The 23172-nt window shown below is 33.3% G+C and overlaps 1 protein-coding gene across 7 annotated transcripts; it reads left to right on the top strand.

The window, feature by feature from the left end:
• The first annotated feature begins 621 nt into the window (after positions 1-621).
• Positions 622-21400, top strand: Fam76b (family with sequence similarity 76 member B). 7 transcript variants are annotated; one of them, XM_078046900.1, is made up of 12 exons: positions 1061-1566; positions 1874-1938; positions 2755-2809; positions 3801-3956; positions 4608-4670; positions 5819-6018; positions 9974-10021; positions 10208-10288; positions 10944-11079; positions 14074-14175; positions 16016-16047; positions 18769-21400. In XM_078046900.1, the coding sequence occupies exons 1-11, from the start codon at positions 1462-1464 to the stop codon at positions 16028-16030; spliced, it is 1026 nt and encodes a 341-aa protein (XP_077903026.1). In that variant the 5' UTR covers positions 1061-1461; the 3' UTR covers positions 16031-16047; positions 18769-21400. The 7 variants fall into 7 exon arrangements, with proteins under 7 accessions (XP_077903025.1, XP_021590763.1, XP_005338080.1 ...); XM_078046899.1 differs by lacking the exons at positions 1061-1566; positions 16016-16047 and adding an exon at positions 622-1052; XM_078046898.1 differs by lacking the exon at positions 16016-16047 and having other exon boundaries at positions 10947-11079.
• The last annotated feature ends 1772 nt before the right edge of the window (positions 21401-23172 follow it).

The raw sequence follows: 23172 nt of genomic DNA, 5'->3' as shown, positions 1-23172 counted from the left end.
TCCTTTGGTTGGAGAAAATTCGCCTCTTCCTCGGTGACGTCACAAGTATCGCGCAGCTGCGTCTGCCAGGGCCTGGTCGCGCTGCCGGCTGCTAGGCAACTCAGGGAATTCTGCAAAGGGATTCTACAAAGGGGATTCCTTTCCAAGAGGAAATGTGAGCCAGGGTTTGTGTTGTCGCCAGTGGCAACTGAATGGAATGATTGAAGCAGAATAAAAACGAACGAGAAGTTCAAACACTCCATCATTTCTTTTGGATTTGACCCGCGAGAGAGCGTGAGCTAGACTCGGGGACGCCTCTCCAGGTGAAGTATTGACCTTCTGACCAATAACAAAATAGGAGGGGCTTAATGGTTTAGTCTAATGAAAGTCAAATGAAAAGGAGCAGAAAGAGAAAGCAAACCTTCGCGAACATTTGCCCAATTGGATTGGGGAGCCCTGACCCAAATCTAAGATACGCTGCTGGAACCTGCGGCGACCAGGACTTTTGGGCGGGGCAGATTCGAAGTGGATTTCGCGCTCTGAGAGCGTCGGACTCTTATTGGCCAGCGCCTTCCTCCCTTTGTGGGCGCTCCAGCGTAACCGGGTCTAGGGGTTGGGAGGAGCGGCCGAGTGACGCGATGTCCTCCGCAGCCAATCAGGGTTGCGGAAGCGAGGTGGAGAAGGAAGCGGATCCGCGGTCGCGCAGCTAAACCGCATTGAGCTACCCGCTTCGTCTCCCTCCGCCGCTATCGGGACCTCAGCGGGAGCCGCTGGGACAGCGTCACTGGGTGGGCTGGGGCGGAAGTGTAGGCGGAGGGAGACGGCGGTGTCCGCGGAGCCTGGGGCTCTTGCGGTGAGGCCCTGGTGGGCGAAAGGAAGGGGGTGGGGGAGGAGGAGGAGTCCGCGGCCCGGGCAGCGGCGGCGCCCGAGTTCTCCGTAGGGCCCCGCCTCGGAGCGGGCGGCTGTGGAGGAGATTGAGGAGCAGGATGGCGGCCTCGGCCCTCTACGCCTGCACCAAGTGTACCCAGCGTTATCCCTTCGAGGAGCTCTCCCAGGGCCAGCAGCTCTGCAAGGTCCGTGGGCACCGGGCGGGCGGGGTTTCCTTTGCCTCATCCCGAGGGGCTGGGTGCCCGCTGTAGGGCACCCGGCTCTTCGCTGGCGCCTCGGGGTTTGGGAGTCTGGAGTCCTACCTCCGCACCTTGGGACCCTTTTATCCGAGGGTCTGGGCATCAGGTGGGAAAGACCCCTGAGGGGAGACAGCATCTTACCCTCTTCCAGGCAGTCCAGGAGGGAGCCGGGCCCCATTACCGTCCGAGGGTCTCGGGTGGGGCTGAGTGAAGCAGCCACCTGTCTTATGCCGCAGAAATCCTGGGGTGGAGATATTTTCATCTTGGTTTTCTGCCTGGTCTGTCCTCTCCTTCCACCAGGAGGCAGGGGACGGTTTTTGCACTTTCTTGCTAGGAACCTGAAGCCGCAAAGCTGATGGCATCCTTCTTCCCTGTCCAGGAAAGCGAAGCGACTGGTTTGGGAACAGAATGCTCTATGATTTGGAGCTCCTCCCATCCCATTAAAGCCAGGATGCTGTCTGTGAGCAACGGTGTAAAATAACAAGTAGTTTCACATTTAACCAACCCTTGAAATCATCCCTGACAGCTTTCTTAAATTATCTGTAATATATCCCACATATCTAATGAAGACAAAGACAACTATGCCTTCCCTAAGGAATTATGTTGTGATTGGCCACTTACATGATAAGTCACCCAATTTTTTACGTTGGGGGCCAGGTTTTATTGATGTTTTAGTCATTTGATTAGGTTGGGTAATAATTTTCTACCAGAAAAGTGAGATTCAAGACTTTGAGGTAGATGCTGACTAATGTATTTTCTTATTACAGGAATGTCGGATTGCACATCCCATTGTAAAATGTACTTACTGCAGATCAGAATTTCAACAAGAAAGGTTTGTATACTGAATAGTTTTTGATTGTTAAAAACAAATGTTGTCTAAGGAATACTTGGGGATTATAATCCCATATCTATGTTACTCTGATATGGGATGCCTTAGTTTTTGAAGTTTTAAGTTATAAACCTTTTATATATGGTGGGACAGAGAATGTTGACAAAAAATACCTGGTTTTTACTTTACAACTAGAGTTCAGTTTATACATGAAAAAAAGAGGGGTAAATTTTAAAAAAGAGGGATAAATGGAAAATGTTCAGTCTTGATAACAAAAATGCAAATATAAAAATTGCTATTAAAATCCAAAATGTTAATGGACTTGAGGAAAAGTTAGTAGTGTTACCAAATGCCTTCCAAGCATGCAATCAAGTCACTGATTCACCGAAGAATAGCACAGACTTTTTTAATAGGCACTTTGAGAGCACATACAAGAAAGTAGCCTAACAGAACAACCGATTTCTTCATGAGTGGGTATCAAATTAATGGAGAATGGCTGAGTAGAAAGTTACGTAGGCACTGATAATTCTGTGCATTAATGGTGACGTGTGAAAATGGTAAAACTAGAGAGGAGACATTAGGATTTTTTGTTTTGTTCCCTTTACAAAAAAAATACCCAATAAAGAAGTATAACATTTGACTTAAGTTAATGGAAGAGAAGTAAATTTGGATAAAATAACCTTAAAAAAAAACTTTAAGTTTGTCTTTTTTGAATAAAATTTACTAAATTAAAGTTTAGGTACTACATTTAGCTCAATGCTGTGCTGATTACCCCAGAAAACTACATAATGTGGTCATCTATATATATTTTCCTTTCAGCAAAACGAATACAATTTGTAAGAAGTGTGCTCAAAATGTGAAGCAATTTGGGACCGTAAGTATGTCTTAAGATTTTTTTTGTTACTGGTCTGTTAATGTTTGTCACAAAGACAAAAACTTTTAGAAATTATATAGTGTTATGTTCTTATGTATTCAAACATATCAAAATACTTCATGGGAGAAATTTTCTGTAGATAGTCTTATGGCAAGACTACATTTAAAAACAAACTATGTGCATTTTTTAAGTACTGTGTATAAAGTTATTCTTTAAACATTTAAATATAGAGGACTTCTTTTTGAGAATCTACTTAGCCATAAAATTTGCATAAACAAACTCTTTTTTTTCTCTTTAGAACTATTTTTATACAGCAATATAGTTCAGGTACTTATTCACAACAATTATAACAATACACTAATAAAAATTGTCTTACGTGTGTACTAAAGCAATTATTGGTATATTGGCAACATTATTATTGGTCAAAATGTTCACATTAAGACTACTAATCAAAATTGTCTTTTGAATATTCAAGTATATGAAGATATTTTTATTATAATTTATATTGAACATGTTTGTCAATTTTTTAAGTTGAAGATTGACCTATAGTTTATTTTTATGTGTTCCTTTATATGACAAAAAGTTAAATTTTTTTTTTTTTCACAAATGACACAGTAACTAAACAGGATATTATTAGAAGTTCATTCCTCAAATTTGGATATATGAGGTTTTTTTTATGTCCCTATATTCTTTTATGTTAATTCTTTGAGGCTTTTTTTATGTGCAGCTTTTGTATGAAAATGTATCTTATCTTTTAAACATTCTAATAGAGTAACAATGAGTTTCATGACTCTACAGATAAATATTAATTGAATGAATAGAAACATAAGCGTTATTAAATATGGCAGATGACATATTTGAGCGAAAACCAGTTTTTTACCTTTTAGTTTCCTTAATTTTATCCTAGAGTTCCATTTATATGTAAGGAACTTTATGCAGCAAACTTGAATGTTTTTTAATGTCTCAGTCAAAATGTATGTCTGCTTTTCAGCCAAAACCTTGTCAGTACTGTAACATAATTGCAGCATTTATCGGTACCAAGTGCCAGCGTTGCACAAATTCAGAAAAAAAGTATGGACCACCTCAGACTTGTGAACAGTGCAAACAACAATGTGCTTTTGATCGGAAGGAGGAAGGAAGAAGAAAGGTATGTTTTATTTATATTATGGTATCTTCCTGAAATTAAATAATATACCAACCAACCTAGAATTTATAATTGATACAGGGATCAGATATGATTATTTTTTGGGTCCTGAAAGCAGATAGTTAGATGAAAGCATAAGAATACTGAAAATAATGAATTTTTTCCTTCTTTGCATCGTATGTGAATTCATGTCAATCATTCAGGGTTACTTTTAAAATTTCAATCCAGGCACGGTGGCACACACTTGTAGTTCCAGCTACTCAAGATGCTGAGGCAGGAGGCTTGCAGTTCAATACCAGCTTGGGTAACTTAGTGAGACCAGCATTTCAAAAAGAATAAATAAATAATTCTGTGATGGCTATTCTCCACTATTTGGTTGCCCACCAATATGATTTCTGAGACAGATTTTTATTGAGTAAATCTTTTCACCTATTTACCCTTTTGCTGGTTACTTGAAATTGCTTGTGTGAAAAAAAAATACCTGATGGCATATTAGCACATAAAATTCAAAGTTAGTCTACTGCCTTTTGATATGGGCTCATATTTGAAACCATTGTTTGTTTTTCTCTACCTACAGTGACTTAATAATTATGTGTATGCATGTGGCATTCTTCTGCTGATCAGCATTCACACAGGCCTCCTGTTGTCTATCAGTTTCAGTTGACTTGGAGGATGACTGTCTCTTTGAGGGGCTTCCCCAGGTCCCCCCACAGCAATGTATGTACCTTAGTTGTAAGACATGCCCCTCCAGCACTTTTTGTGTGAAAAACAGAAGACAGAAACTATTTTATAGGTTTTGTCTTAATTTTGGAAAGAATTCTCTCCCTCTCCATTGACTCACATAACAATTGATTCTCGTTATTTGCAGTAGTTAACATTCTTTGAAGTTGCCAGAAATACTGAATTGATGAAAACTGAATTCCTAAGGGAAATACAGGATTAGGTTCCTGTGTCTATTTATAACATGTTGGGCAATCTAACAGTACATAATATTATTTTGTATTTACCCTTAGAGATGCCTTATTGCATATATATGTAACTGATTAATTTAATTGAGTAGTGCTAATGATGCCTGAATAAAGTTTATCTAAACATGTATTTTTTCATAAGGTACATCACAACCTTCTTGAGCATAGGAGCTCTGGCCAACACTTCATCATTACTCTTTGGGACTATTAAAACAAAATCACAAAAGAAAACTCAAAAACTTGAAAAATACAGCATTAGTGAAAAGGACAGTTGTTTATTGTATGAAATATAAAACAAGAAGGTAGAATGTTACCTTCTGCCTTAATTGGGAATGTGTATCTTCTGGTGCCACACTTTTCAGTGCTATGTACCTGCTGGGTGTGAATAGCCACAAATATGCTGCAAATAAATTTTATTTTTTTTGAGGGTTACAAATAAATTTTAGCAAAAAGGCAAATCTGCAAATATGAAATCTGAAAATGACGAGAATCAATTATATTATTTAAGCACTCCTATTTTTCTGTAAATTCACAATACTTTACTGTTGAGGAAATACTTTATCATTTTGATAATCACACAGTGACTTAAGAGGTCAGACTAGATTACTTGGAAGTATGTCAGCAATTTATGCTTATTTTGTAGGAATAAGAAAAAAGGTAAAATGTCTCTTCACAATTAAAATGCCTCAGGACTAAAGGAAGTCCATATATCATAAACAAAAAGTTTTGAGAAAAGTCTAATTTGGCTTCCATTTTGCAAAGATCTGTGAATGTATATATTCACAGAATTTTGCACATATACGTGCAATGTAACTAGAAGTTGAGCAGTGTGTCTTATCTGGTTTCATTTACAGACAGATAAATACATTTAATTTAATACCAATATTTTCTTAAAAGGTTGATGGAAAATTACTGTGCTGGCTGTGTACTTTATCATACAAGAGAGTTTTACAGAAGACAAAAGAACAAAGGAAGAGCCTGGGATCTTCTCATTCAAATTCTTCATCTTCATCTCTCACGGAGAAAGACCAGCATCATTCTAAACATCATCACCACCATCATCATCATCACCATCGTCATAGCAGTAGCCATCACAAGTAAGTACTTTGAAGTCAGGTTTTCTAAAGTCCTTCCCAGTGTTTTAATGCCATATTGATGTTTATTTGCCATTGTTAACTAGGTGCTGCTCTAATTTTCATTTTATATTGTAATCTTCTTGAGTATCTCAAGCTGTGTTATGTACTAAGCAGTGTGTAAAATTATACACATGGAAAATGTTTAGGTGTTTATCATAATTATTAATGATAGGGCATTTAGGGAATAACATAAAATGATTATACATAGTCAAAATAGTAATACATCAGAGAGAATACTTCACTGATTTCAGTTATCAAGAGCCTCAGTTTTTTCAGAGGGTTAATCATTGGGATTTTACTTATAAAAATTTATATTTACACCAGTTGTCATTAATTAAAAGCAAATAAGCCAGTGACTAAAAAATACATCTAATCTTTTTGGAGAATACTTTGTAACATTACCACTTGTGACTTAGTAGACGTTAGTAGAAGCATGTTTTGTGTGTTTGGTGGAGGGGTGTGAGGAATTGAACCTAGTGCTAATGAGTGCTAAGCATGAGCTCTACCACTCCACTGAGTGCATTCCTGTTACCTGTAGATGCTTTTTTAAACTAGGAATTTAACCCAGATGTATTTTACTATTGAGCTACATATCCAGTCCTTTTTTTTTTAATTATTTATTTTTATTTTTTTAGTAGTTGTAGGTGGACAGAATACCTTTATGTTTATCTTTATGTGACACTAAGAATGGAACCCAGTGCCTCACCTATACTAGGCAAGTGCTCTTAGCTACAGCCCCAGCCTGCCTTTTTTTAATTTCATTTTAAGGCAGGATCTTGCTAAGTTGCTTAGGGCCTTGCTAAATTGCTGAGGCTGTTCTTGAACTTGTGATTCTCCTGCCTAAGCCTACGGAGCTACTGGGATTACAGGTGTGTGCCACCACACCTGGCTTGTGGAAGCATTCTTAATCTTGGAGGTCACCAAAGTATGAGAACTACTATTTTAAACTAGTGGTGCTTTGCTGGTTTTTAAAACACAAAGTAAGAACCCTATTCAAATACAAATAGTACTTGATATATTTTTTTTTTAAGATGTCGATGGACCTTTATTTTATTCATTCGTGGACTACTTGATTTTTTTAAAGTGACTTGGGGCAATGGGGAGTTATGTAGCAGTAATATTTTAACTCTGTGTAGTATACTTCTAAAAAGTGATTTTATTTCTCATGGAAAAATGAATATTAAAATACAAATTGAATGCATAAACACAAATCAGGAACATGATGCACACCCATTTTCAGAAGACTTCATTGTTTTTTCCTAAATTTTACTATGACTTTAATTTCTGATAGATAGTTAAAATATAATATCATATATAGAAAACAGATACCCACCACATTTTGGAACACAGAGTAGTTCTGCCTAATTAAGATTTGATTATGAACTGGAAAATTTTGAGGATTTATCAAGGCACTATGTTTACTAGTTTATTTCCTAGGCATGATATAGTAGATGGCAATTCTTTTTTTGTTTGTTTGTTTTGGTAGACAACAATTCTAATTTGGCACTTTTGAAGGAATTTTGTGGTCATTCTATCAGTTTCCCAAAGGGAGAATGTACATAAAATTTCCTTGTTTTTGCTTCTTGATTTGAGAAAAAAAATACAACAAGATAATTATATACTATAATGGCATCTGCCTACTTAATCTGAAGACTCTGCCAGAATGTCTGTTTTCCCTGTCATTGTAGATAGCTTTTTTTTGTATATTTGAAAGATCAAATGAGGTGGCAGTAACCTAATCTTTGGAAAGAATAACAGGTTTCTAGAATAAAGGGGAAAAGGACAGTCTTCACTTTCCAATTTTCTTTTCTTTTGACTAAAGAAATACAAATATATAGTCATTAGTAAGTATCCACTGGCAATTGGTTTCAAGTCCTCAGTTCCCTTATTTAAAAAGGCACAGTTTTCAGAATAAAAAAAAAAAACTGTGCCTTTTGTATATGGGGTAAAAATGGGAGTTCGTAACCCACTTGAATCAAATGTATGAAATATGATATGTCAAGAGCTATGTAATGTTTTGAACAACTAATAAAAAAAAGAAAATAAGAATAAATAAAACCCAAATTCAAAAAAAAGGGCAGTTTTTGCACATAACCTCTGTACATCTTCTCATGTACTTCAAATCATCTCTAAATTATTTAAAATACCATTGGAATGTAAATGTTACATAACAATTGCTGTACTGTATTGTTCAGAGAATAATGAGGAGAAAAAAAATATGTATTCAGTACAGACAACAACAATCTAATGATGCTTTTCATCCACAGTTAGTTGAATCCTCAGATGTGGAACCTGAGGATATGAAGGGCCAACTTTACCATTTTATATTTGATGGTCAGGGACCGTTTCATGAACAGGCAGCTAGTTTTTAGGGATAAATTGAATAGATCAAAACAAATATGAGAAACATACATATTGTGATAGATGGTGATTGGTGTGCAGGGATGGTATGGTCATGGTCACAGCAGTTATGATGCTAAGTTAAGTTTGGATTCAGGAATGGTCACCTCTCAGAAAACTAAGATGGGGATTCCAAGTGTTTCTGATAAGTAGTATTAATGTGATTGTTCTCACTTCAGTATCTAATTAGTGTTATTAATTGATGTATGATTATTTGGCTTCTTAATGCTTATTTTGTTAGTGAAATATGTAAAAGAATTTCTCAGTAGAATTGCCATTCATTGACACAAAAGAGTAACTCAGGTTGATAAGAGTTACAGTTATGATTTCCTCAACTTACTATTTACTTAAAAATGATTCTTAAGAACACAGTTTGTTTTTTACTTTGGCTTAAATATTTCCCATAGCTAAAACAAAAGTATATTTTATACATACATAAATTGGCTTAAATATTTCCCACAGCTAAAACAAAAGTATATTTTATACATACATATTTTATACATACATAAATAAATATTTCCAATAGCTAAAACAATGTATATTTTATACATACATACATATTGTATATGCTAGCACTGTACTAAGTGTTTTTGTCCTTGTAAGAAATGCACTGCATCCATGCACAGATGGGGGAACTGAGATTGAGGAATTTTGAATAACTTGCCCAATGTTACATAGCTTACATGTTTTTAATCTCTTAAATTGTATAATATCTGGCTTGCAGGAGATGCTGTATACCTGTTAAATGAATAAAGACATTAGTAAAGGATTGACTAAAGTGCAAGTTCAGAAGAAAAAAAATGTGGAATTCATAATGAGTTATAAGTTAATTTATTAACATGGCAAAATGAAACTGACATCATCATTCTAAGTCAAAGGACAATCATTTTTTACTGTGAATCTTTTATTGTTTTCAGTATGCCTTCTCTAGACTACTGACTAAAGAAAGATCTAAAGACTTCAGAGAGGATTCTTAGGAAAACTAGGAAAATATCAAAGGAAATAAGATAGTTCTTCAACCAGCATGATGCATTATTCTGAGCAAATTGAGTTCCTTGAAAGAAAGTGTCTCCATTTTGGATTATTAAAAAAGTCTTGACTTTAAAGATACAATTTTTTGTATGAAATACTAAGGGTAGCTGAAGTATAGTGATTCTTAGATTTTATAATTATAGAACCCTGTTATAGTTTTTATGTTTATATACTCCAACCCTTGGTATAGTAAATGGAATTTTGGCACTCATGATGAAGAAGAAAGTTTAATCTCTACCACTGAACATGTTTTTGAAAATTTAATGTGGCTAGAAGTCATTTGACTAGAATTTATTCCATTAAAATATAATATATAAAATATATATTAGGTTAGCTTGAAAATTTAATTAAATACACCTTTCTATGAACAAAAGATTTATAATGTTTTGTTTATGACATAATAATTTGATTCCATTGAGAAAGAATGCTATTATATATGTGTTAAATAAGTATTGTTATCAGATGTCGTTTATGTATTTTTCAGAATCAGCAATCTCAGTCCAGAACAAGAGCAGGGACTGTGGAAACAAAGGTAAATACATTAACATATTTTCCGAAATATTTGAAATGTATTCTTGTGTGATATTCCTTTAACTTTGTTACTTAGACTTTAAAAGTATCAGTGTGGTTTAGTAATATTTTAGGGGAAGAAGAATAACTTATCACTTGGTGCTACTATCCTTTTTATCTAATTATTCTTATTAATGTTTGGTTTCAGCCATAAATCCTCTGCAGCAATTCAGAATGAAACTCCAAAGAAAAAGCCCAAATTGGAATCTAAGCCATCTAATGGAGATAGGTAAAAATGAATTCCTTTAGTGGTGTAAAAATTTAACTCAATTGAACAGTTATGGTTGATTGCCAGTTATTACTAGATAAGAGAATAGAAAGAAACATGTGTCTTCTACACTGACTTCTTTGAGTCATCTAGAAGAATAAACATCAGTTAAAAAAGATTAATTTTGGCAATAAGAAAGTGGCACTAAACTTTTGTTGTTCTAGTTGGGAATGAATTTGGGTTTTGAAAACAAGAAAACATTGAATAAAGAACATTATTGTAATTGTTCTTCAAGGAAACACAAATCTTGATTGTGATATTTTAAAATTGACCTACTTAGAAAATGTTTTTAGATTTGAAATATTTTTAGTGTAACTTTGTTTTAGTTCATTAGCCAAAAGTTTGCTGATGTTACTGTACAAATTGGCTGCCTATTGCTTTACACTAGAAGTATTGACCCCCTAAAAGCTAATACTGAATTATATTTCTGCAGGTGTATGTAATGTGTGCCATTAGTAAGGTAATTTGCCAGTTGCATCCATTTCTGTCAGGTACATATTTTTTTGCATTAGCCTTAAGGATGTTTGTGGAATTGTCTAATTTATGCAATTTGAACACATGCTGATTTTTCTTCTACTTTATTTAACTGTGTTTTACCTTTTTTTTTTTTTTTTAGTAGCTCTATAAATCAGTCAGCAGATAGTGGGGGAACAGACAATTTTGTCCTTATAAGTCAACTGAAAGAAGAGGTGATGTCACTTAAGCGTCTCTTACAGCAAAGAGACCAGACCATTTTAGAAAAAGATAAAAAGGTAAGAGCATGGCTCACTGAAGCTGCTTAAGAATAATGTCCAGAGTTGGGATTGTAGCTTAGTGGCAGAGCGTTTGCCTAGCATGTGTGAGGTACTAGGTTCAACTCTCAGCACCTTATACAAGTAAATAAAAGTAAAGGTCCATCAATGACTAAAAAACTATTTAAAAAAAAGAATAATGTCTTGACTATCACTTGATAATTGGAAATTTTCCTAAATACTTTGGTAATGTTTGTCATTCACGATTCTGATAAATTACCAAACTAACTAATGAAGATAAGTAAAAATGGTCTTTCAAAATTTTTGTGATTCTAAGAGTTAACTGAGAGCTAATTAGAGTAGTAATAATTCCAGTTTTCACTAAGCATGTAATTTTAAAATAGGTCTAATAACTTAATTTGAAAATGAGATGTGATTGGAATATTGTGTGAGTTCTTGTGGTTTAAGAAAGTAATCGAATATACTCTGATATATACTGATGATTTGTTTTTATCAGTCCAGATCAAATAACTATTGGTTAAAAGTAATGGTATAAGAATTTCCTGTGTAGTACTCATTTGCATTAGGTACCTAAGATCATTTTGTAGGAAGCATACTTACTGATACTTAGTTTCTCTGTTAACTTAATAGGAATATCACATAAGTTGTCCTTTTAGGGAAAAGAGGAATGTTAATAGAATTATGGATTTAAGGTTTTCTTATGCCATGATATTAGGATTGGATAATAGTGGGCAAGAATGGAGCAGGAAATGGATTTTGAAGACATTTAGCCATACTCAGGGTTCAAACTCAGTTCTGTCACTTTGTGATGTTGAGCAGAATATTTCCTTTTCTTTAGACCTTGGTTTTCTCATTTAAAAAATAAACCATCACTGCTACTCTTATTGAATGGGAAAGTGATTAAATGAATATGCAAAGTGTGTATTATAGCTTCTGACTTAAGTGCTCATGGATGCCATTACCAATGTTTTATGATCTTTGAGGATAGAACCTACTCTTGTACTTGTTTTGTTATCCCAGAGAATGCAGTTTAGCCTATATTAAACAAATGTCTTATGCAGTAGGAGAACATTAAAAACATTCCATTTAAGAGTATAAAACATGTGGATGTGGTGGTGCACACATGTAATCCCCAAAACTTGGAAAGCTGAAGCAGGAGGATTGTTGGTTTGACACCAACCTCAGCAACTTAGCAAGGCCCTAAGCAACTTAGTGAGATCCTGTCTCAAAAAGGACCGGAAATGCAGCTCAGGGTAAAAACACCCCTGGTTTGATTCCTGGTAACCCCCCAAAAACATAAGACATGATTATAAATACATACATGGATTATTTCTGAGTCTCCATAGTAGCAGAACTTGAGCCTGAGCTGGCTTTTACTTCTGGCATTCAACACTTTCTCACCTTTGATGGATATGTATATTTAGATACATTTGTACCTAAATTTAGTATAGGAAAATTAAAATTGACATGTTAGGTAAAATAGGATAGTTATAGGTGGTTTTTATAGTTCTTTTGATAACATTTTTTAAAATTAATGCCTTTATGGAAATATTTTCTATGCACAAAATTTTAGAGAAACTTTATTATACAAAGCCAAGTATATCTACGTTAAACTTGAGAAAAGATGAATAAAATGCCAAACTTACTGCAAAATTGAGAGATTCGAAAACCAAGTAGTTATACTTGTGGAATACTGACTTGTTTTCCCTCTCTGCCATTACTATTCTGTATTAGTTTAGTTGATTGAAGGTTTTTTGTTGTTGTTGTTGTCAGTGTTCCTCATTAAAACAAAAACAAAAAAAACCAGTGGATTGAAATTAGCAGTGTTGTAAGAAACATAAATCTAGTAAGTTAGTAACTTTTTCTTTTAAATCTAAGAAAAGTTATTTTTCTGAATTTGTTTCAGGTTTTCATTGACTTCTAGAGCTAGACATTAGGTCATGGGGGTACAAAGAAAAATAAGACACAGTCTTTATCTTATAGAAGTTTATACATTGGAGGAAACTACAATATAATGAATAGAATAATTATCTTAGTTGATCTGATGTGGACTGGCATTTCAGAACTGGAGTTCTATAATATGGAAAAATAGAAAATTTAGTTATTTGAATATGATAAAGCAAGGGATTTTATTTGGAAAGAGGAATGTCAGACATTGTGACTTTGTTTTTGCTATTGTATACCTTTTGGTTTACTGGATACTGGATAATGATAGGAAAAAAATAAATAAACTTAAATCTTGCATAGTGAAAAACACTTGAAAATAACCTAAAGCAGCTTCTGCATGTATGTAATCACTTTTTAGTTGGATGAGATATTTTGTATATGTTATTTATGTTTATTAAAAATTTGACATGTAGTCTGCTTTCTCAAGCCACTGATTTTTTCTTATATTTGCTAATTTAGCTTAAATTTTTTGGTAACCATCTTTCCCTTCTCATTCTACATTAGTTGTATTTCTGTGCTTTGTTCTCCATTTTTATCTCGAGTGAAAATGTTACTGTAGTAGTATTGTGCACATAATCCTGGACATAAATTTACAAGTAATTACAGCTCTTGGTTTATAGGACTATTCCTCTTTATACTTACCCATTGTGAAACTTTTTTTCCTTTTACCACTGAAAGATTATTTTAATTCAAAACTAGTTTAAATGTTTACTTTTGCTTATACTAATGTGAATTACATTTTAATTGAAACGCTAATATATTAACATAATTTAGTATACCGGTAATGTAGCTCTGTCCGTTGAAGCCAAAAACAAAAATCTCAACTTAAGTTTAATAAAAGCAGACAGAATTCATCAGTTCACAGAACAAATTCTAACTAAATTATAAAACTCAGGAAAATGTTGTTAACATCTGTTTCACAAAAATGTTAGAAATATTTAAATGTTGTTTATATGGGCAGAGATATATATATATATTTTGAGGCAGCACATATATATTGTGTGTGTGTGTGTGTGTGTGTATATACTTTTTCTTTTATTCTTTCAGTTAACTGAACTAAAGGCAGACTTTCAGTACCAAGAGTCAAATTTGAGAACAAAGATGAACAGTATGGAAAAAGCTCACAAAGAAACTGTGGAACAACTTCAGGTAAATGACATTATTTATATAAAGTGTTGGGGGGGGGGACTAAACTTTGATAATGGCATTCATTGACTTAGATTGGTATTAGTATCTATTTTATGCATATGTGATTTTGTAAGTTTTTAATCCTAATTCCTGTAAAAAGTTACTGTTTGAAATCATTCAAAAGGTGATTGATTCAGTTCATTAATCCTGAAAACTTTTATGTTAACTTTAAATGGAATTTTCAGAAGAGGATATAATTGGGGTATATTGATCATTGGGCTAAAAGCAAAAAATTAAATATTACTTTCATGAAACTAAGTTGAAAGTAAGGTTTTTAGTTGCAATCTTTCTTCCTATTTCATTCTAGATAATAAAAAGGGAAGTAGACATAGAAAACCAGTTCTCAAGACCTTGAGTGAGGAAGTTTATGCTGTGGGCAGTGATGGAAGTCAAGAGAGTGCCCTTAATCTGTGTACTGTGGTTTGCAAAGTGCCAAACAGTGACTCCTCCTTAATCTCAGAGTATTCCAAAATACAGTAAGCAGGATTTGAATATAGAGAATAGCTGGTAAATCTGAGAATCATACTAGCAAAGCTGGTAGAACCTAATATCTGGCATTCAAGGATGGTGAGCATCTATCATGTGATAGAGATTGTTCCCTTAGTAAACAACATAAAAAGTTCCCTTAGTTTACTCTTATGTTTCATACATTTAGAAATGAAACCATACTAAGTTAACTATATTTTCTTCATTGTATATATTCTGATATTTGTAGAACTAATTTATGAGTAATAGAGTTTTAAGAAAGGTTAAGAAATTGTTAAGTCTTAAAAGCATAGATGAGGCCAGCACACAGACTTCAGATTTGACAGAAGAGTTTATCTTTGAAAGGCAGGTATTAATACTGCCCCAGTTTTTGCTTTTGTTTTTGTTTTGTTTTAATATTGTAACATTAAGAGATACTTGCTATTTCTGTCTTGGGTTCTAGTACTTGTCAAACAAGGAGTAGAATTTAGGTACCTGTTGAAATTCTAGGTACAGCTTGCTTGGTCTTAAACCTGACTTTACTATTCAAAATTTTTAAATAGGAACCTCATGAACCTGGAACATCGTAGGCATTCAAATGATTTGTTGAACAAGTAGTGATTTATGGAAATGTCCTTCTGTCTTGAGAAATTACCCACATCTTATATTGGACTTCTTGTGCATGAATTATTGTTTTTCACCCATCATCAAGTATTTTGAATTTTGATATTCACATTTATTATTAATGCTGAATGATTACATGAAGTATAATCTTCAACCTGATAATTTCTGATTTAATGAAATGTAACCAAAGCTCTGAAGTAAATCCAGAATGAAATAACAGTATAACTGTGAGCAATAGTTACATATGGTTTAACTTGGTACTTACCACTGTTAAAAAGATCATTCAAATAAATAAATAAATAAATCATAGTTGTAAGCACAAGAAAACCCTCTTTGCTTTTAGCCTGATTGTTATCTTAAACCTACCAGATGTTTGGTAGCTGAATTTTCATATGATGTTGGAGTAATTAATATTTACATAGAATTAGGATGGTTTCAGCATGATTTTACATGCATTGTTTTCTTTGCTTCTTGAAATGAGTTAAGTGTTGTGCTCATTTTTTAGATGAAATTGTGTTCACATAATTAATGATATAGAAACTTGCATTTTCTGCCTCAGGTTTACATGTCCTTTTACCTATTCTTCATGGGCTCCCACTACCCAAGTTACTCAGGTTTTCTATTTCATCCTCATCTTCCCTGTACCTTTTGAGTTATTGCTAGAGACTTTCTGTCAGAGCTAAGTGCCATCTTTTTACCCCACTCCCTTTAGCAACCAATGTACTAGTAGGATTCTCTACTGAGGTGAGTAAACACAGTTAATTATTTTCTTTTTGTGATAAGGAATTGAATTTTGTAATGTATAATTTATCTTGCTCTAATAGCTCACAAAAAATTTTAACGATCAAACCTAGGAATAAGCCTGAGTGTAACTCCCAAAAGTGTGGAAAATAGCTCTTAAATACCAAGAACACCAAATAAAATCTGTGTTAATTTAGTAGATGAGTGGCTAAAAGGGAAAAGGAACCATTTGAATGCCTACTATGTACCGGTTGTTTTATTAGGAACTGTTTGATATATTTGATTAGTTCTTTCAACTGATTTCAAAGTGGGTAGTTAAGTTTCTTTATTACAAATGAAAAGTTATACTCCAGGTTACATAATAGGTAAGTGACAGAGCTAGAATTTAAAGTGGGATCTGTGTAATTCTTAATTTCGATTTTGTTTCCTTTAGGCTAACATTTAATTTGCTTAAGAGTTTCTATTTCGTAGAGTGCATAATAAAGAAAAGTTTTTAGGATAAAACATTTAAAAGTATAAAGATTTATTTTTAATATACTCTAATTATAGAGTAAGACAAATTTGAGCCTGTGTCCATTTAAGAGATACATTGTTTATCCTAAAGAGTTTTACTTATATAGTTTATCAACAATCATACTTATTAGTAATGTGGTTTGGGGACTTAAATATATAAATTGCAGATTGAAAATTGGCAGCTAAATCATTAACAGAAAAAAATGATTCCAAGATCTAATTTTTAATTTTTTTGTATTCTGTAATTAGAATATAAATATTATAAGCTCTTTTTAAATTTCTCAGCATGTTTGAGAAAAGAATTTGGAGATTCATTTTTTAACCATTTGGTATATTAGTACAAATTTTTTATATACATGTAACTTGCAGATCTGGGGAGATCTCTGTAGGCGCCCCTTCGTTACTTTGTATTTCAAAATTTCTGTTTAATTTTTCCTGTTTTTAGACAGTAGATCCATTATGGTCATGAATTAAATAATGTGTAGCTAACAATTAGTGAAAATTTTTAAACTACCACGTTGACCATAACTGTTCCGCTGAGTAATAAATTGAATAAATGTGCATTGCTACTTCATTTCCTCCAACTTCCAACTCCCACGCATTCTTGCTTGATTTGTCCTTTTGTTTTTCAGGCTGTTTCATTTTATTTTATTTTATTTTATTTAGTAGGTCCTTTCTTTTTTTTAAAGAGAGGGAGAGAGAAAGAATTTTTAATATTTATTTTTTAGTTTTCGGCAGACACAACATCTTTTTTTGTTGTGTGTGGTGCTGAGAATTGAACCGGGTCCGCACGCATGCTGGGCGAGCGTGCTACCACTTGAGCCACATCCCCAGCCCCCAGGCTGTTTCATTTTAAAGGGAAAATAAAACTCCTTTTTGATTTTGATGACTTTCTAGAATTGAAGTTAATATTGATTTTGAATGAAAAGTAATTCCACTTTAATTATTTGATAACTATTGAATATGAAAACCTTACTCATCATGTAGACAAACATGAAAGATGATTTGGTTGCACATATAAGAGACCACTGAAAATATTTGCATTTTGGAAGCCATATGTGTTACTTAGGAAGAGTTTGTAGACATCCAGGGGAGTAGAAGTACATAGCCTAAGAATCTACATTAAGATGGCATACAGGAAAGGTAAAATATTATTTGGCCATACAGAAGCTAAAATTAAAGTAGAAAATGAAGCACTAACATTAAAGAAGTCTGTCTAAATAGAAGAATTTAAAACCTGTGAGTAGTTTTCAAACAGAAGGATATCTTTAAAACTTTTATTTTTAGGACAGTGCTCAAATTTCAAACTATTTTTATCATTCTTTATACTTTGGATCAAAAACTTGGCAAATGCTTGATCATTAATATATTTGTATGTACTAGAGATTTTTATCAAAGTTTCCAGAGTCAAGAAACTGCATAGAGTGGCAAAGGCAGTCAAAATATGAAAATACTCATTGAAGGTAGCTACTTAGACAGTCCTCCACACTAAACACTAGTGACTGTTGTAGCACATTGGATTGAGGGGCAATGTCTTTGTCAGTGATGGTTGGGACATTATATAGTGCAGTGTTAAATTCAGTTCAGGTTGTTGGCAAAGAAATTTTGAATCTTGGCAAAAAAAAAAAAAAATAGCCTTTATTGAAAGTAAAAGCACTAATGATAGAAATTACTTAGATCCTACAAAGCCAGTACCAGATGACTATATGACAATTAAAGAAACAAAAATAAGATCAGGAAGAGTGGTTCTAATGGGTATGTAAAACAAGATCTTTGGTGAAGTGATAAAGGGGATAATTTTTATTAAAAAAAAATTGCTTAGGCTTGTTCTACAAGAAGGTAAAAATCAAATGAAAGACTTTATACAGCTTGCTCATGTCATGTTTTAAAATAAAGGACCAAATTGTTTCTCCTACTTAAAACTTGAACCTTTTAAGCAGACTCACTTTGTTGCCTTTTTTGTGACCAAGTTTATCTTTGCACATAAATTATATTAATACTGACGTTTACCAAAAAAGGATCCATTAAACCAATATCTAGAATTTTTCTTCTACCTGTTTAATCTTAAAAGGAAGAATCTAAACGCACCAACTCTTTCATTTGATCCGTTACTATTTTAATCTTTTGTTATAGAAATGAAAAAACAGTATTCTGCAGCGTGACTTTATAATATTTCATACTTTTTAAATCTTGAATTTTTGTCTCTCACAGGCCAAAAACAGAGAACTACTCAAACAGGTTGCAGCATTGTCAAAGGGTAAAAAGTTTGACAAAAGTGGAAGCATACTAACATCTCCTTGAAAAGGTTGTTTATTTAGTGTTTCTGCTTATAGTGTAAATTTGGGGAAAAAAATTCTGTGAAGCCCTTAAATTCTGTGTTGTAGAAAATATTTTTGCACACCAAATAATTTGGTGTGTTTCCTATTCACTTTTTGTAATTGATATACAGCATTTTTTAAGTTGTAAACATTCAAATAAAAACTTCAACTGGTTTGAAGTACCTTTCTAATTATTTGATATCCAGGAAATTCTTGCCAGCAATAGTATTAAACAGTTGTAAAGGAGTGCATGAGTAGTGCTCTTTATGAAATGAAACATGCAATAATAGAGGTAGGTATGGTTTTAAGAAGTAAGAGCAGTAGGGTTTTTTGGGTTTTTGTTTAACACTATGCTAATTTCAGAAAAAAAATTAGTTTTCAATTTAGAAATACAAAAACTTTTAAACAGGAAAATGGTGAACACTGGTTTTTTTGGAATTGTATTTTTACTTTGCATCAACATGAATTTAGGAGAGAATCATGGTGCTTTTATTAAATGAACTTCAGAGTATATGTAAATATGTTTTTAAAATTTACATCATTAACATTAGTTAGTAACCTAGCATTTTCATTACTGGTATAGGAATTAACATTTATTGTACAGTATCCAAGGTAAAATGTGTTTTTGTTTTGTAAAAACTACTGTAGATTTTTACTTACAAGTGCCTTTTTGCCACCTAATGTTTTTATTTATAGGAATGCTGATATTTTGTACATACAATTTGTTTTAAAATCATGTTCAATAAGTGTTTGTATATAAATACATATGTATAGAAGCCTATTTCAAAAGAAATAAAAGTTGCTAATAACATTTGAGGTTGCATTAAAGAACTAACTGATAATGCATAGAGACTTTAGGTGATTTATGGTTGGTTTTCTATGTGTAAGGGAAGCTGTTGGTCATTGAATTCATTTAATTATATTGAAGTACTTCCCTAAAGATTTAATTTTAAATCATTTCTGATAGAGTGTTTTTATTTTTTATGGTATGTGGCTTCATGTTCATATTTTGTGAATTACATGTTTTACTTTATATACATATTTTATATATAAAATTTCTTTAAAGTTTATGTTTCTGCAGCGGTCCATATATCTGCTTTCCCCATAACTTGTGGTTATCTAAGTTAATATTTATGTGCACAATACTTATTCTGTAAACTTAATGCAAATCTGGAAAATTAAATAACTTTATATTCTAATCTGTGCTTACCTTTGAATAAATTGAGTCTACTATAATGTTCAGGCACTATTTATAAGTAAATTGTCTCAAAGTCTTCAAAATTGCCTATAAAAAAAAAAAAGGTTAAGATAGTGTGGGGTGTGTTACATGAAGTTATTGACTAAAATTCAGATCTAGTTTTTTTCAGTCTATAGTGGAAATTGATCTACTTAACATCAGTTCAGACTTTTAGTTCAATATTAAAACCCTCAGGCATTATAAAATATACACTGTATAGAGGAAAAGAGTTATTTCCCTTAGAAATTTTTTGGTAAAGATAAATTTCCAGTAAATTTTAAATTGATCTATTTTGAAGGTTTTGTTTTTAAAAGTTGATTATGAATTTCATATCAAATTGGCTTTATAAAGGACATGAGTATAGCAATTCTTTTTAACATCATTCTTGTTTCAGTGGACTATTCTATAGTTGTTCATTAATCTTTGTCCAATTTGGAAACACATAATCTAAGGTAATTTTCAAGAAATAGTAAATGATTGAATCAGCCATATTTGGAAAAATTAAGCTGGTTTTTAAAAATGAGACCTTCATGCAGTACTCTTCTTAAATTTAGTACTCTCAACCATGGTAGATACTGCCTTAACATGGATTTCAGTATTTGCAATATTTGCTGAGTTCATAAATGATCATTCTTTAAAAATTTTAATGTTTTATATTTTGGTTTCATAGCCATTTGTCAATCCACGGAGATTATGATTCTACCGTAAACTGTGTGATGGTTTTTATACCTTCCTGAAAATGCTTCACAAGAAAATTGCCCATCTCCCATTATCTAAAGTTAAAATAGAAAATCAGTTTAAATGATTAAGCTTTATACATTTCAAGGCTAAAACCATTTAGGGGCTTCACAGTATTTCCTAATTAAATACTCTCTCTTTATTCCATTACCTTATTTTTTATAATTTAAATTTTTTATAATTGTATAAATTAGTAATTGAGTCCCAGTCCTGATCTGTAGTGTATTGACATAATGAGCTGATATTCTTTAAATGTGGGCCTGTAAGGGGATACTATGGTGTGCTGTATTGTGCTTCTAGCCTGTTTTCCACAATTAATTAGCATTTACCAGTTAGGGTCATTTTGGCTCAAGTAATTTGTGTATTAATAGCCTGTGAATATTGCAGTCCTTTTTAGATTGTATTGGTCTAAATAAACATTCGGCAGTGAACCTGGTAAGCTGTTCACATGTATAGACTATTGAAATACTGTACTTGTACACATCTGACTGTTGACATTTTGTACTTTTTTCTAAATCCAATATTTCACAATAAAAACTTGGCAAAAGTTTGTATGTATTAATTTTCTATTTCTGTTGTAACATTACCACACATTTTGTGGCTTAAAACAACAAAGTTAATTCTCTTACAGTTCTAGAGGCCATAAATCTAAAACTTGTCTCAGTAGGTTAAAAGCAAGGTGTTGGAAGGACTGGTTCCTTCTAGAGGTTCTAAGGGAGAATGTGTTCTCTTGCTTTTCCAGCTTCCCTTGCTATCTGTGAGCTGTTGACCCCTCTTCTGTCTTCAAAGCCAGAAGTATGAAATTCCAAATTTGTCTGCCTTCATCATCATATAGCTTTCTCTCTCTCGGACATCATTGGGTCCACCTAGATGAACAAGATAATCCCCCCATCTCAGTTCTTTAATATAGTCATATATGCAGAGTCCCTTTTGTTCTATAAGGTACCATATTCACAGATTCCAAGGATATTCAGCATGGATTTCTTCAAGGGCTATTACTGACCCAGCTATAAATAATATGCCCCCCACCAGCTACTTTTTTCCAATATAAGATCCCAGAACAACAGATATGTGGGGAATGGCTCAGGCTAAGCATTAGAAGTTAGAAGTCTTTTTTCCTATTGATTCAGTCTACTTTAGTAAAGCTATTTGGTGGGGAGGATTTTTTTTTAAATTTTTATTTTTTGATATACATGAAAGTAGAATATACTTTGACATATACATACATGGACTATAACTTCCTGTTTTTGTGGTTGTACATGATACGGAGTTTCACTGGTAGTATATTCATATATGAACATAAGAAAGTTATGTCTGATTCATTCTGCCTTTCCTAATCCCATCCCTGCCGTCTCTTCATTCCCCTTAGTCTAATCCAATGAACTTTTTTTCTTCACTCCCTTATTGTGTGTTAGCATCTGCATATCAGAGAGATCATTCAGCCTTTGGTTTGGGGGGATTGGCTTATTTCACTTATCATGATAATCTCCAGTTCCATACATTTATTGGCATTTGCCAGTAATATTACATTGTGTAAATATACCTCATTTTCTTTATCCATTCATCTGTTGAAGGGTACCTGTGTTGGTTCCATAGTTTAGCAATTGTGAATTGAGCTGCTATATTGATGTGGCAGTGGCACTATAGTTTGCTGATTTTAAGTCTTGAATATATGGGTTGAGGAGTGGGATAGCTGAGTCAAATGGTGGTTCCATTCCAAGTTTTGAGTCTCCATGCTGCTTTCCAGTGGTTATACCAGTTTGCATCCTACCAGCAATGTATGAGTGTACCTTTTCCCCCCAACATCCTCATCAACATTTATTGTTACCTGTATTCTTGATAATTGCCATTCTGACTGGAGTGAGATGAAATCTCAGTGTGGTTTTAATTTGCATTTCTCCAATTGCTAGAGATGTTGAACATTTTTTCATGTACTTGTTGGCCAATTGTATTTGAGCTATTATTTCAAACAATAGAGAAAGCTAAATATAGCATGTGTTTGTTTAAGCTTTGGAAAATACATACCATGTCAGGAGGATAAAAAATTGAAGACATGATAAGTAACTTATAGACCAATTGGGAAGATAATTATAAATGAAAAATATATAACTTAGGTATTATACAGTATAGCAAAAGCTGGTAGCTTTTAGAAAGGGAATTCCAAGAATCATGGGATTGATTTTAATTGATTTCTCAAATTTTAATATGTATGAGTTACCTAGAAGGCTTGTTAGTCATATGTTGCTGGGGTTCATCAGTTTCTGATTTGGTAGGTCTGGTATGGGGCCCAAGAATTTGCATTTATAAGTTCTCAATGCTGAT

This window comes from Ictidomys tridecemlineatus, chromosome 4 (assembly GCF_052094955.1).
Source record: "Ictidomys tridecemlineatus isolate mIctTri1 chromosome 4, mIctTri1.hap1, whole genome shotgun sequence".
NCBI lineage: Eukaryota > Metazoa > Chordata > Mammalia > Rodentia > Sciuridae > Ictidomys > Ictidomys tridecemlineatus.
This window is presented reverse-complemented; position numbering and strand designations above follow the sequence as displayed.